At 42.7% G+C, this 13,325-nt stretch overlaps 1 protein-coding gene across 7 annotated transcripts in view; it reads left to right on the top strand.

The window, feature by feature from the left end:
• Nucleotides 1–13,325, top strand: part of EPHB6 (EPH receptor B6) — a 66,470-nt gene that overhangs the window by 22,090 nt on the left and 31,055 nt on the right. For 6 of the 7 annotated variants that reach the window (XM_064724255.1, XM_064724282.1, XM_064724263.1 and 3 more), the window contains exons 3-4: nt 7,342–7,406; nt 9,794–10,490. In XM_064724255.1, the coding sequence (XP_064580325.1) occupies nt 7,342–7,406; nt 9,794–10,490 (762 nt within the window). Of the gene's footprint in view, nt 1–3,129; nt 3,203–7,341; nt 7,407–9,793; nt 10,491–13,325 lie in introns of all 7 variants that reach the window. The other variant, XM_064724293.1, reaches the window with a different exon arrangement.

Raw genomic sequence — 13,325 nt, 5'->3', positions numbered from 1 at the left:
TCCCCAGAGGGAATCTTCAGAGTGAAAAATACCACTCTCTTTTGGTTTATTATATGCAGTTTAGTATATACAGAAAAAGGTTTAAATTAATGTCATTTTACTTCAGGGGGAAAAAAAGTGAAATTAACTTTTTTGTTTGATTGGGTGCGATTCACATGAGTTAAAAATCCTAGCAAACATTTTCTTCACAGTTCTTTCCTGGTGCTCTCCTGCATGCCAAAAACTTTGTCACATGCTTGGAAGGCCCAGGGTAGAGGAATACCCTGTTGTAGGCATGCAGAACGTGAATGAGACCTGGCTGGATGTGCAGCCTGTTTGTAAAGGGGGAGCAGACAGAGGTTTATCCTTCTGGTCAGTCTCAGCAGCTCCATTTGATTCATTTCCTTCCATAACAGATTCCTGTGTAGTTCCTGTGCTAGGGACATCCCTGTTCCCATGTTTGCACCATGCCCTGTGTTAAACCTGTTCCAGATCTGCTGCTTGGAGGCCACTAGGACAGGAGAGACTATTCATGCTGCAGCTAACACTGTTTATATTCAAAGCTAATTAGAGCTGCAAAGAAAAGGAATGGCGTTCTTGTAATGCAGGGTCTCTGGGAATTTCAGTGTATGCCTTGGTATAACTTTGGAAAAAATAAGCTCACTTCTTAATGTCTATGAAGAAAAGCAAGCAGGAGAATGTAGATAAGCATTAAAAGTCACGCTGTGCTGCATCAAAAGTAGCTGGTTTGATGGCAGTGGCAGTTAGACCCAAGTTCTAGACTTAATAGTGAGTGTTTGGAGAATGAACTTTTTAAGCTGTGGAAGAGTAGATATTATATTGTATCTCTAGGAAAGTTGTAGATAGTAATTTAACTGGATTTCATATGCAAAGTTGGACCTTTTTTAATTTTAATTTCTTGATGTCTGCATTTTCTGACATCAGTAGTAGTGCAACATGCTAATCCCAGCAGTTTCCTTAGAGCTTTAACAAAAAAAAGGGGCTGGGGAAGAGAAAAATATACCATCATTCATAAAGCTTAAAAACTGTGTTACCTTGCAAAAAGCTGTGTACTTCTATATCCTACAGCATTTGGCTGTCATTTCTCTCTTTCACAGATGGTACATAACTCCTGGTTGGAGTGTGAGAATTCCTCCTTGCAGATGACAACTTTGATATTCTGATAGTGTCAGCATTTTGCTCTTGACAGAGCAAGCAGTTAAATTACATTATACTTCATGGAACTTTATAAACACATACCCATTGATTCCAAATAGCTTTCCTAAAATTAATTGCATTTGAGAAGTAACATTACAGAAGTAACACAGGATCATTCATTGCAGGATTGACATTACAGCTTTATACAAGAAAAAATTTGGCTAATTTCTCTCATAAAGATTGGCTTTGTATATATTCTCTTATATTAGGAGGCATATTCTATAATTCTGTAGCTTGTTTTTTTGTATTAAGTCATAGGAAATCTTTAAGACATTTTCTTTTAAAAAACAACATCAACATTGGTGTTGGGTAGTTATGAACAAGTAGGATTTTTTAGGCTATTTTTGTTTGGTTTTTTACTTGTTTCATCAACTCATTTTTTAAGAAAGGAGTACTTACTGCAGTTGCATATGCCATTAGCTACTGATATATTATTTACTTCACCACAATTGCTGTTTAGTTTTGGAAGACATTCTGTTGTATTTAGGGCTTCCCAGAGGTTTCACCCTATTTTGTCTCCAAATGATTGACACAATGAATAAATAAATATATTTGTTTATATGAGTGATAAGAACTTCTTGATAAAAGGGTCCTCTCCCTATGCTAAAAGGAGCACATAGGAACAGTGAAAGGCAGGGGATCCTCAATAACCTAACAGAGAAATAAGTGCCCTGTCCCAGCTTCTCCCAGAGCTATCACAGGATTGTGATCAGTCCATGGGGTGGGAATGAACCCATTAAGTTAAATCAGTGGAAGTGCTCTCTGGAGCACCTTTCAGATTGAAGCAGATTGTTGCCAGCAAGGGGCATGGTGTTTGTTATGGGATGTAGGGAAGATAATCTGCAAAATTTATTGTGGGTTGTTTAGTGGAGTAACTGTAGGTGTGGAAAGGGAGGATTAAGTGTGAGAAAGTAGAGAGATAAGGGGCCAGTCACATACACCAACTGCAGGTCAGTATGGCTGTCAGGCATCTGATCACCACCGTCTGTCCTATCTTCTTACTAAATTCCATTTTTCACCAGTTACCTGGGTGAAGGGGCTTTGTTTTTGTACGTCTGTGTGTGTCTGTGTGTGTCTCTGTGTGTCTGTGTGTGTGTCTGTGTGAGTGTGCGTGTGTGCATATGCACATTTATATACCAGCAACTGGAGTTGAACCACGGGTCAGAGTGGCCCATGAGTCAGCGCTACCAGCGGCTGAAGATCATGGAATGGATGAAAATCAAGTGCTAGGAACTCAAGATGGACCGCAGGTCACAGGATCTGTGCATCTGTGATGTAAGCAGCAAGCAGCTGGAGTGAGTGAGCTTGAATTAGTGAGTTTGTGATCTCTACAGCAAGCCAGACTAGCTTGGTGGTGGAGTTAGTGGGATGGGAAAGCAGGGAAAGAGTGGAGTCTGGAGGAGGAGTGAGACACCAGTTTAAATGTGTGTGTCTCTATGAGTGAGACAAACAGAGGGGTTTATCTAGGGAGGGAAGAACTATGAGGAGGTCCAGGTCAGGTATTCTGGTCACCATAAGTTCCAGGGGTTCTTTGAGAGTACTGTGTATGTGTTGTGTATCTCAGTGTACCCAGAGACAAGATGATCCCAGGGCAGCTCCTGGGTAGGCAGAGTGTCAAAGACCACTTCATGGAGAGATCCACAGAATAGCAGTTCAGGAGAGCAAGCAGCCAGGGCTAGCTGCTGGGTAGGCTGCACCCTTAAAGCCATTTAGCAGGGAATCTGTAGCATGCCTCTGTGTGTGTGTGAAGGGGTGTACAGACAGTGAGTGAGCTTGTCTGGCTGCTCACACCAGGAGTGAGGCTTCAGGTGAGCTTCAGGTAGCAGCAGATGGAGAGACCACAGATCCAGAGGTCAGGAGGCTAAATCTTTAAGGACAGTTATTGCAGAGATCCACACTGTATACAAATGCATATATATTTCCCACTAGCAGACCTGAATCTTGACCAACCAGAAGGGGAAGCAGGATGAGGCCATTGGTGGTGCTGTTTCTGTTTGCATGACTGGTGAGTGCTGCTGCCTGTGTTGATCTTTGTGGCTGGCCATTCATAGATGTGCAGTGTCTGCATGTGTTTGTGTGTGTGCCTGTTGGGAATACGCACCTAACCCTGCTATTGCTTGTGCCTGGGGCCATGGAGCTGCAGCAGCCTGGCTTCTGTGAGGTTACTGGATTTGACAGCTCCTAACACTATTTTTGCATAAGCCCAGGGAATGCTTTCTCTTCCCAGCCTTCTTAGAGAGCATTCACACACTTCCTACTTTCTCAAGGAATGATCATGGAAGGCAGAATAAGCTCAGAAATGTTTCAGTTCTTTTCAAATCTGTTAAGCAAGCAAGTTTTGCTGCTTGAGGCATTCACTCCATAGCAAAGCAAACTCTCTGACTGTTACCTTTTACCATAGTGCCCTTTGCCTTCTATCAGTGTACATTTGGATATATTCAGAATTCAATTGGACAAGGTTTGGAGCAGCCTACTGTAATTTAGCCTGGCCTTGAGCCGGGGGGGGGGGTGTTGGTTAAGATGGCCTCTGTACCTCCCTTCTAGCTTGTTTCATTCTGTGATTCTACAGTTTTAGTAGCAGATTCTCATCACACAGGTAAAGGGATTCTTTTACTCTCTTCTCAGGATCGACTCACCTGTCGGTGGCTGTAGTTTGCAAGGCTTTGGTTGTATAATTCCCTCTTGCACCACTGCACTGTTAAGACACCAGGGGCAAATATTCTTCAATCCAGAAAGCTGTTAGGCCATCTCTGACTCCATGAAGGTTGTCTAAGGGTCAGTCATCCTTGGGTGAATTGTCATCCTCTTGCATCAAGGGATCATTTTGTCTGTAACACAAGTGCTTAATAGTCTTGCTTGAAAGTACAGGCAGACCAAAATGTAAAAATTATTAATGTGCCTATTCTGAAAGCCTGATCTGCAGTAGCTTCCAGCCTCTGCCCAGTTTTTCTGGATGTTGACATTATAGCATAATGTAGCCCAAGAGATTGGTTTGTGGTGTAAATACAGAATAGTATGAGCTGAAGTATTTGGGATTTTTATTTCACCTTTCTGGCTGGCAAGAACTGAGAATACTCAAATGAGAGTTTAGATTTTGCAGAGTGTAATGAACCCGTTTGACTCTTTGACTCTTCTATAAAAAGTGATGGTTTTTTTTTTGGTTTTTTTTTTTTTTAGTTTAGGGAAGAGAAATATAGGAGAATCTCTCATTAGTTGTTTTTATCATCCTTGAAGTAAAATAACAGTTGTAATATGCAATCGGAATATCATTATTCAAAACTGAGATTAAATCAGGAGTAGAAAAAGAATTGTAGAATTATCATAATTTCACATGTTTCAAAGCCTCTAGGTTGCTCAGATACCTTGCCTGTTCCTCATTTTTAATGCAGAGTAGAATATTGCTCCAGTGATACCCTGAGATACCTGAATCAGTGTTGCCCCTAGCAGCATCATGGGATGGACTGAGACTGAGTCTAACCTGATGTTGCAAGACCCTTGATTTTGAGCAATATTGAAAGGGTATAAGTCATTTTTCTTCTAAGGTGATAAATTCAGCTGAACAGATAATTTCTGTTGGCACTGAAGAGGAGCAGAATACTGGTGTGGCCCAGCCCAGTGAGGATGTGAAGTGCTACTCAGTCATCAGTGCTAATAAAGTGTCAGAGTGAAGGCTTATACCTGTACACATGTAGTCATTCATACTGTTAAATTATGAGCGCAGCCATGGGTTTGTTTGGCCCATGCCAAATAATCTTATCACAAACAGGGGTTTGGATGGACTGAGGACCTTTCCTGGGAGGTGGTTTGGATGCAGCTGTGCACTTCTGTGGGGTTGGAATTTTTAGCCATGGGAACATGAACCACACTGTGCCTGTTGTCCTCAGAGCTAGAGAGCAGTTTAACAGCTTGTTAGATTTATGAGTGTGCATGCAGCTAGTGTGACTGGGGATGTGATTCCAGGCACAGAGCCAGTAGGAAAGGGAGGAAGAACAAAAATAGTGAGGGACTTCTGGCCGTAGGTTGCGAAATGAGATTTATGCACACAAAATTCTTGTGTACTTTTCTTATTTTTCTAGTGGTTTCTGACTTAAAGTATTCACTGTGAAAGGGACAGTTCTGTCTGCTTCAGGCTGCCTATTTCTGTTTGCTTGTAAAATACTCACGTGCTTGGTAAATACTGCCTTGCTCACTGGTGAGAAGTTGTCTGGGGAATCTGCTTGACATGGCAGAGCAAGGGCTACTGAGCAAGTCTTCTCCATTTCCTTTCTTCTCTGTTTCTTTCTCACTTTCTGTATGGCTTTCCATGCCCTGATTAACTTTTCTCTATTTTACTTCTAGAGTTTCCAAGGGGTAGAAGCATTGTACTTTAGTAAATGGGAGACTCAGATCTGATTAGAAAAAAGTTCTTTCTGTGTTGAAAAATGGCCTTGTGTATTATTTCAGCATATGTCTGGGATCCCAGTGGCAAAGTAATGACAAGACACTGTGCAATCCCTGTGCCAGACTGTGCAATTGAGAAGGTAATGGGCATGGGGGAATGCCAAGTTCCTCTGCTGCTAGGGCAGCCCAGGGAAGACTGTGCCTCAGGGAGGCATAGGCCTTTTGCAGATGTTCTGCTGCTCAGAGGGACTGTTGGAGCTGAGCTATCCTTCAGAATGGAGCAGATCAGCATTTCCTGAGGTCTGTTACATAATTTTAGTGGGATTGTGCTTCAGCTGTAACCAGTAGTTCTTTCCAGTTTTGGCAAGCCAGGCCTCGTATTTTGCACTGCTTTTGAATCAAGGAGCTGCATCCTCAGGGAGGTCTAAAAAGTATAAAATGTCCTGTAGGAATATAGGGAATATAGTTCAGGGACATTGGTGAAGGCTGAGGTCTGTATAAACTTGCTCACTTGATCATGTCTTCATTAGGATAAGTCTTTCCTTTCCAGTGATTGATGTGGAGTGAATCCCCAGGTGTATTGATAGGGATAGTGACATATGCAATTCATAACTGGAAATAGAAAACATTGAGGATCTCTCTCCTGCATAAAACATGGAACAATCATATTACTAAACCTTTGCAAGGTTTATTAATGGATCATGAACCTTATTTGTAAGCTGGCTGTTAGGTTTTGGGTTGGATTTTTTAATCTGTTTTTTGCAGGTTTTTTTTAAAGTAATAAGATAGAAATATGAAAATCAAAATAAGCAAATAAAGCTCCCCAGAATTTAGGAAAAGCCAATTGATTTATACAGTATATATCAACACATGTAAATAACCTATCTGTGTCCTAAGTATACAGAGTGAAGAGCACATGCTTGCATACCACAGTGGTCTCAGACCCTGACATTCTCTTTTGGAGAATACTTTGTTTATAGTTTGGACTGTCAAAATCTCTTTTGTGTTTCTTTGTACCCAAGCAGTGAATAATTGCCCAAGAGCAGTCAAGGCTGGTATCTGATCTGTCTGCAGTGGTAGATTCAATAACAATGGAAATGCAGACTAGTTTTGGGAATAAACTAGCCCTGTGAAGTTCTGCATGTACCCTACTCTTGAGCAGTGTAATAATGCAACAGATTATTTAATACTGGGATTCCTATACAGGCCTGCAATGTAATTCCCAGTTCCAGAACAAATTAATCCATTACAGGATCAGCTGGGTCATAAACTCCCAAATAAATTTGGTTCCAGGGCTGGGAACAAACATGTTTTGGCCTTGTGTCCACACTTGCATGTGCAGATGCAATGGGCAACCATAGTCCTAATGAGACTGGCATGCATTCATGTAGCTCATCTTGTGTCCCACCTTTTCCTTTCCAAAAAGAGTGGGGCCTCATCTGAACTGCTCATTATGATAACTCTGCACCATGCTGTCAGTGTGCTTATACTTTGCCTGGGAAAGTCTGGTGAGAATATTGCCAAGCCACTTGAGAATCATGAGTTAGCACGATTATATGCCTATTGCCTCTGCCTTTGTCTTGGCCTTTCTTAATTTATTAGTATGGACATAACCTGTAATATTTAGTCTCAAAACATGAATGTTTATTTTTGGTGTATGGAAGTCCTCCACAAGAAAATCTTGAGAGGAACAGATAAGATTTTAGTCTGACTTGGAATAGCACAGAATACTTTTTTTTATTTAATTTTTTTAAATACAAACAGAAATACTTCTGGATACGACTCAAGAGACCTCAGAGATTGGCTGGACTGCACATCCTTCTGATGGGGTAAGCATTTCCCTTGTCCCTCCTCTCAACCCCCTGTCTGCTGGGAAGACATGCATGCATCTGATGAAGAAAGGGAAACTGTGAGACTTGGTTTATAGGTTTTGTCCATATAAAGAATTTGAACACAGTGTGTTTTGCAAAGCCAGATTGTTAAGAGAGAAGGGTGCTAAGTAGGATGCTATTGCCACATCCTTACCCTATTCCTTCACCTCTGCTCCAGAAATACTAAAGAGTTCTCCAGCCACCCCTCAGAATAGAATAGAATAGAATAGAATAGAATAGAATAGAATAGAATAGAATAGAATAGAATATTTCAGTTGGAAGGTACCTACAACAATCACCTAGTCCAGCTGCCTGACTACTTAAGGGCTGACCAAAAGTTGAAGTATAAATGTTACAAAGGGCACTGTCAAATGTCTCTTAAACACTGACAGTCTTGGGATATTGACCACATCTCTAGGAAGCCTGTTCTAGTCTCTGACCACCCTCTAGGTAAAGAAATGTTTCCTGATGTCAATTTTGAGCTTCCCCTGAGGCAGATTTGAACCATTCCCATGCATCCTATCATGGATCAAGGAGAAGGGATCAGCACTTCCCTCTCCACCTCCCCTCCTCAGGGAGCTGCAGAGCAAGGGGGTCACCCCTCAGCCTCTCTTTTCTCCACACTGGACAAACCCAGAGCCCTCAGCCACTCCTCCCAGGACACACCTTCCAGCCCCTTCTCCAGCTTTGTTTCCCCCCTCTGCACACATTCAGAGACTTTCCCTGTGCCCGGCTGTGCTCTGTGTCTGATGCCCCCAGGACACGGTTCCTGCCCTCTGGGCTCTGCCCTGCTGGCTCTCACTGAGCTGCTGCTGCCCCCAGCACCCCCAGGGCCCTCCCTGCCAGACACTCCTGTCACAGTTTGTACTTGTGCCTGCACTTACTCCATCCCAGGTGCAAGATCTGGCACTTGTTCTAGTTAAGTTTTGTGCCATGAATGATTGCCCAATGCTCCCATGGTAAACAAACAATATTTCAGTTGTTCTCCTGAGCTCTCCATGCTCCCAGGAGCAGCATACATGATCCCAGCTGGCAGTGCCGTCCTAAGTCTAGGCCATGCCAGCCCTTGGTTTATCTTCAGCTCTCCTGGTGGTATGCCCTTCTTTCATCAATTATAGATTAAATCTCCCAATCAGTTCCTCCAGTTTATGAACAAAGATGCATTTCTTTCATCAGAACGCTGGATCCTGTCATGTCCCAACACACCCTATGTCTCAGAGATTCTTCAGTGGTTACGAACCCAAGCATTTTGGCAGAGGCACCAGTCCTGTAGCCAGTATTGGTGTCTCAGCATCATTTGTTTCTTTCAAATGTGCCTTACTGCTACTGAAAAGATTGAGAAAAACACTACCCGTGCTCGCTCCAGATTTTTTTAACATTTCATGCAGGGCCCTGAAAACTCTTGATCAACTTTTCACTTTTTGTTGGGACATCATTTTTACCCATGTGAAAAAGCAGGTGTGGATAGTAGTCTGAAGGCTGTACTGAGCTCTTCCATTATCTGGTGACATTGCTAAACTGGGCCCAGGGAGACAGCACTTGCCTGAAAAGATGTTCTGATCAGTAAAAGGGTGCTTCTGTTTCACACAGGAGGGAGTCACTAATGACCATAGCTTGTTGTTGTTTCTTCTTGGCAAATGGTCTTAGTACAGATCTTATTGTGAGAAGGTGGTTGGTCAGACTTGCATGAGAATGCTTGAGCAGGTTCCATCTCTTCTATCTCACCTATGCGCGTCCTCTGTCATAACCAGGGCCTTGTACCTATTATGTAAAGCTTTTTGAGAGGGTAAGGAGGGTTTTGTCATACAGCTTTGTACAGGAACCTGTTTCCACCCCTCCTTATGCCTTCCTGCAGGCACAAACCCAATCTGGACCTGCCCCTGTAGTGGCCATGGTGATAAGAAATGTCAGAACACAGCTCTCACTATGGTAAAGCTAGGTAGAACGGACTTATGCTTTAATGTGTTCTCCAGAGAACAGTGTCTCTTGCTCTGTTTCATTTGTTTGTATCATTTGTTTTGTCTCTGGAGACAAGAGATGGGAAGATAGGAAGGAAGAAGTGTGACTCTCGCATTTTAAGATTCTCAATGTTGTGTGGCCAAGTTTGCATGATTTATGTTTTCTGTCACAACAATTCTTACTTCAGAGGTTTGACTGCTCTTCTTTACAGGGTCACACTCTGTCTAGAAGGCTCTGCTGCACATAGCATAAACAAGTTCAAATCTCGTCATAGACATGGCAAGGAGAGGGGGAAGACAAAGGCCTGTCCTGTATTTTTGGTGCAGTTGAATACTGAATCCATTTTTTTATTTCTGTTTCTTTTTTCTCCTCTATATCCATTGTAGTGGGATGAGGTAAGTGTCCTGGATGACAAGAAGCGTCTGATCCGAACCTTTCAAGTGTGCAACGTGGCTGAACCAGGTCAGAATAACTGGCTGCGCACTCACTTCATAGAGCGGCGCGGGGCCCACCGCGTCCACGTCCGGCTCCGCTTCTCTGTGAGGGACTGCGCCAGCATGCGCACCGTGGCCTCCTCCTGCAAGGAGACTTTCACACTGTACTACCACCAGTCGGACACTGACATTGCCTCTCAGGACATGCCGGAGTGGCGTGAGGGCCCCTGGACCAAAGTGGATACTATTGCAGCTGATGAAAGCTTTTCCCAGGTGGACAGCACTGGGAAGGTGGTCAAGATGAATGTTAAAGTACGTAGCTTTGGGCCACTCACCAAGCATGGCTTCTACCTGGCCTTCCAGGATTCGGGAGCCTGCATGTCCTTGGTGGCAGTCCAAGTCTTTTTCTACAAGTGCCCAGCTGTGGTGAAAGGGTTTGCCTCCTTTCCTGAAACGTTTGCTGGTGGGGAGAGGACCTCACTGGTGGAGTCCCCGGGGACGTGTGTACCCAACGCTGAAGAGACGAGCACGACGGGGTCCTCGAGTGTTCGGCTGCACTGCAATGGAGAAGGGGAGTGGATGGTGGCCATTGGACGATGTACCTGCAAGGCTGGCTACCAGCCTGTGGATGATGAACGAGCCTGCCAAGGTGAGAGAACTTTTTTCCTCTTCCCCTCAGGCAGCCATTTTTTCATTGGTTCTCTGTGTCAACAATATTTGGCCCTAGCCAAAATTTCACAGAGCTGGGAGAGTAAATAATTTTTCACAGAGATCGCCTTGTAGCAGCCTTCTTTCACACATTTAGCTCCTCAGAGTGGAGTTGGAGTGACCATTTTTCCTGGTTTAGGAATGGTGTTCTCTAGTTTGGTATTGCCGCTAAAACCATGCTGCCACTTGCTCCCCCTCCAGTTGGAAGCACAAAAGACAAAGATCATCAGTTACGATAAGAGCAGTTTACTGGAAACAGCAATGAGATAATAAAATGAACATTACAACAACAATATTAACAACAAAAGGTGTATGACAGATGATTTAAATGGGAAGTGACAATAAACAAATACTGATCACATTGGTTCTTTCCAACACAGAAAGGTTTTCTCCCCACAGAAAGGAATGCCCTTTTGCTGGAAGTGTGAGTGCCTTCCCTCCACCCCTGTCAATGATAAGGGTGGTGTAGAGTAACATCTGTTCCTGGTTACACCCCCACAGCCATGCCCACTCCCAGCTAATGCAAGAGATTGTCCTTGTCCTGGCCAAAACCAGGATATCACTGCTTGCTGCTAAGAATATGGTTGGAAGCTCCACTCAGGCCTTAGTTACAACTGCCACCAGAGACAGCCTCTGAGGGTACTTACACAGATCTAGCCGGAGCTGTCACTTAGCCAGATCTACCGTAATTCCACTACTTTACCAAAAGACAGCAGCGTTAGAAGGAAGATGCCACATGGAGGAGAGTTGAGCCCAGAGCTAATACACTCTCTGTCCTAGTTATTTCGAGACTTTTTGCTAGTGTATAGTAATAAAATAAAAAAAGGGGAAAGGGCAGCAGCCTGGTCATGGGAGAGGGAAAATGTGGCTCTGTGAGATTGTTCTGACTGGAAAAAGCAGTCACAATGGTATCATCATTACCAACAATGTACTCTCTGTATTTCTGTGATATGTTTGTCAGAGGAAGTAGAGTACATTACGTGTCAGTCAGAAGTGATATTGGGCTAAAATCTGGCCAAGCCTGAGCACCCAGTCTAATGTCATGACTGTGTTTCTATCTTAAGGTTAGGACAGTCTGTTAGAGCAAACTGTTTATGTTGGTTGTGTAATTTGTGTGCGATGTTCTTCTGGTCCTTCCTTTGTTTTAACACACATCTACTCAAAATCTCTCAGCAGTTTAAAATGTTGCTGCGCTACACTTAGTACTCTAAAAGATAAATGTCACGTGGAACACAGTTATGGCTGCAGACAAAGTTGAAAAGTTGGATTTATTCAAACAATAGTTCAACTTGGACACGGAATGTACAAATACTCTGGTTAACACCAGTGTGCAAATGCAATGACTAATTAATGTTGTCAATATTACCTTAAATTCCTGCTTCATGAAGTGATTTGGGTCATGCAAAATAGCTTTATTAAAATACAGGTCATTGTACTGGAAACTTAAAAAGCAATTAAAATTGGTAAGTGCTTTTCACTTGTTTAAATTTTGAGAATAATTAAAATATGTGTGCCTTTTTATCCTGCTCATTCTGAGAGAAATGTGACTACATTCATTTAGTGCTGCTTCAGAGACAGTAAGCTCTGACAGAGCAGCTCTGTATGGCACTAAATTTGTTGTGTGCATCAGTAGCATGACTACTTTACAGTCTAAATAAACTGCCAGTCAATAATTTAGTTTCAAATAGTAGTCTTAAGCAGTAAAAAAAAAAAAAAAAGAATGAAAGAAATTTGGCTTGCCAAATAAAAACAAGGATTTTTTTAAAAAATATCTCTTCTGTTTTCCATAGTACTCAGTGGAAGCTGATACTTCCTTGCAGCCTCCTTGTCACAGAAGCTGGAGACAGGTGAAAATGGTTAATATTATAAGGAATAACTGAAATAATGACAGTCTATCAAGCTACAAAAGTCAGTTCCTATAATTTAGTTCCCGAGATTCCATGAGCAGCCTAGACCAGCCAATGACAATCAAATATGAATCATAATGTTAAAGGGTATTCTTTCCTTCTCATGTTTCTTGTAAACTCCTCTGGCTTGATCATCATTCCCAGTCTCTTCTCCTGCTAACAACATGTTGCTGTCCTGTCTGAATGAAGCCACACTCGGCTCGTGTTCCCTTGCTTGGTGTTCCTCTGTGTGGTGTCCTCTCCAGCCCTTCTCCTCTGTTCTTGTGTTCTCATTCCCTAAGAACAGATGTCCACCCTGATACAGAGCCACCGCAGTGTTCTAGAGGAAAGCAGAACAAAAACAATAGCTCAAGGGTAGATTTCTACAGATTATAATGCAGAGAGGTGTTCTTAATAAGACTGAAGAATCAACCAAGGATAAGAAGGAGAAGCAAGTTTCCTTCTTACACTTTGGTAGAAAGAAGAGTGTGTGGGCATTGCCTTCCCCCTCACCATATGCAAGCCTGTGGAGTCCTTCCTGGACCAGCTGTTATCTCTTTATTTAGAGCAACAAATCTGCCAAGAGCCATTCTAAGCAGATAGATAGAAAGCCCTTCTTTTCCCCCTGCCCCCTATCATGATTTAAGGTACTTTCTTTCCTTATTTTTATAAGACTGCCTGCTCTGTGTTACTATATGGCAGATTTCTCCAGCTAAATAGAAGAGTGAAACAGCAACCTTTAGCAAGCCCTTTGGGTGATGTGGGTGCAATCTGTGTGGGATTCACTTTTCACTTAATCTAATTAGACTTGTCATGCTGAACAGTCAAAAAAGAGAATGGCAGTTTACAGAGGAAAAAAGAAGCTTGGGACCTTAGTTCCTTTTCTTTCT

This window comes from Zonotrichia leucophrys, chromosome 1 (assembly GCF_028769735.1).
Source record: "Zonotrichia leucophrys gambelii isolate GWCS_2022_RI chromosome 1, RI_Zleu_2.0, whole genome shotgun sequence".
Lineage (NCBI taxonomy): Eukaryota > Metazoa > Chordata > Aves > Passeriformes > Passerellidae > Zonotrichia > Zonotrichia leucophrys.
Note: the sequence above shows the minus strand (reverse complement) of the source record. Positions and strands in the feature narration are given on the sequence as shown.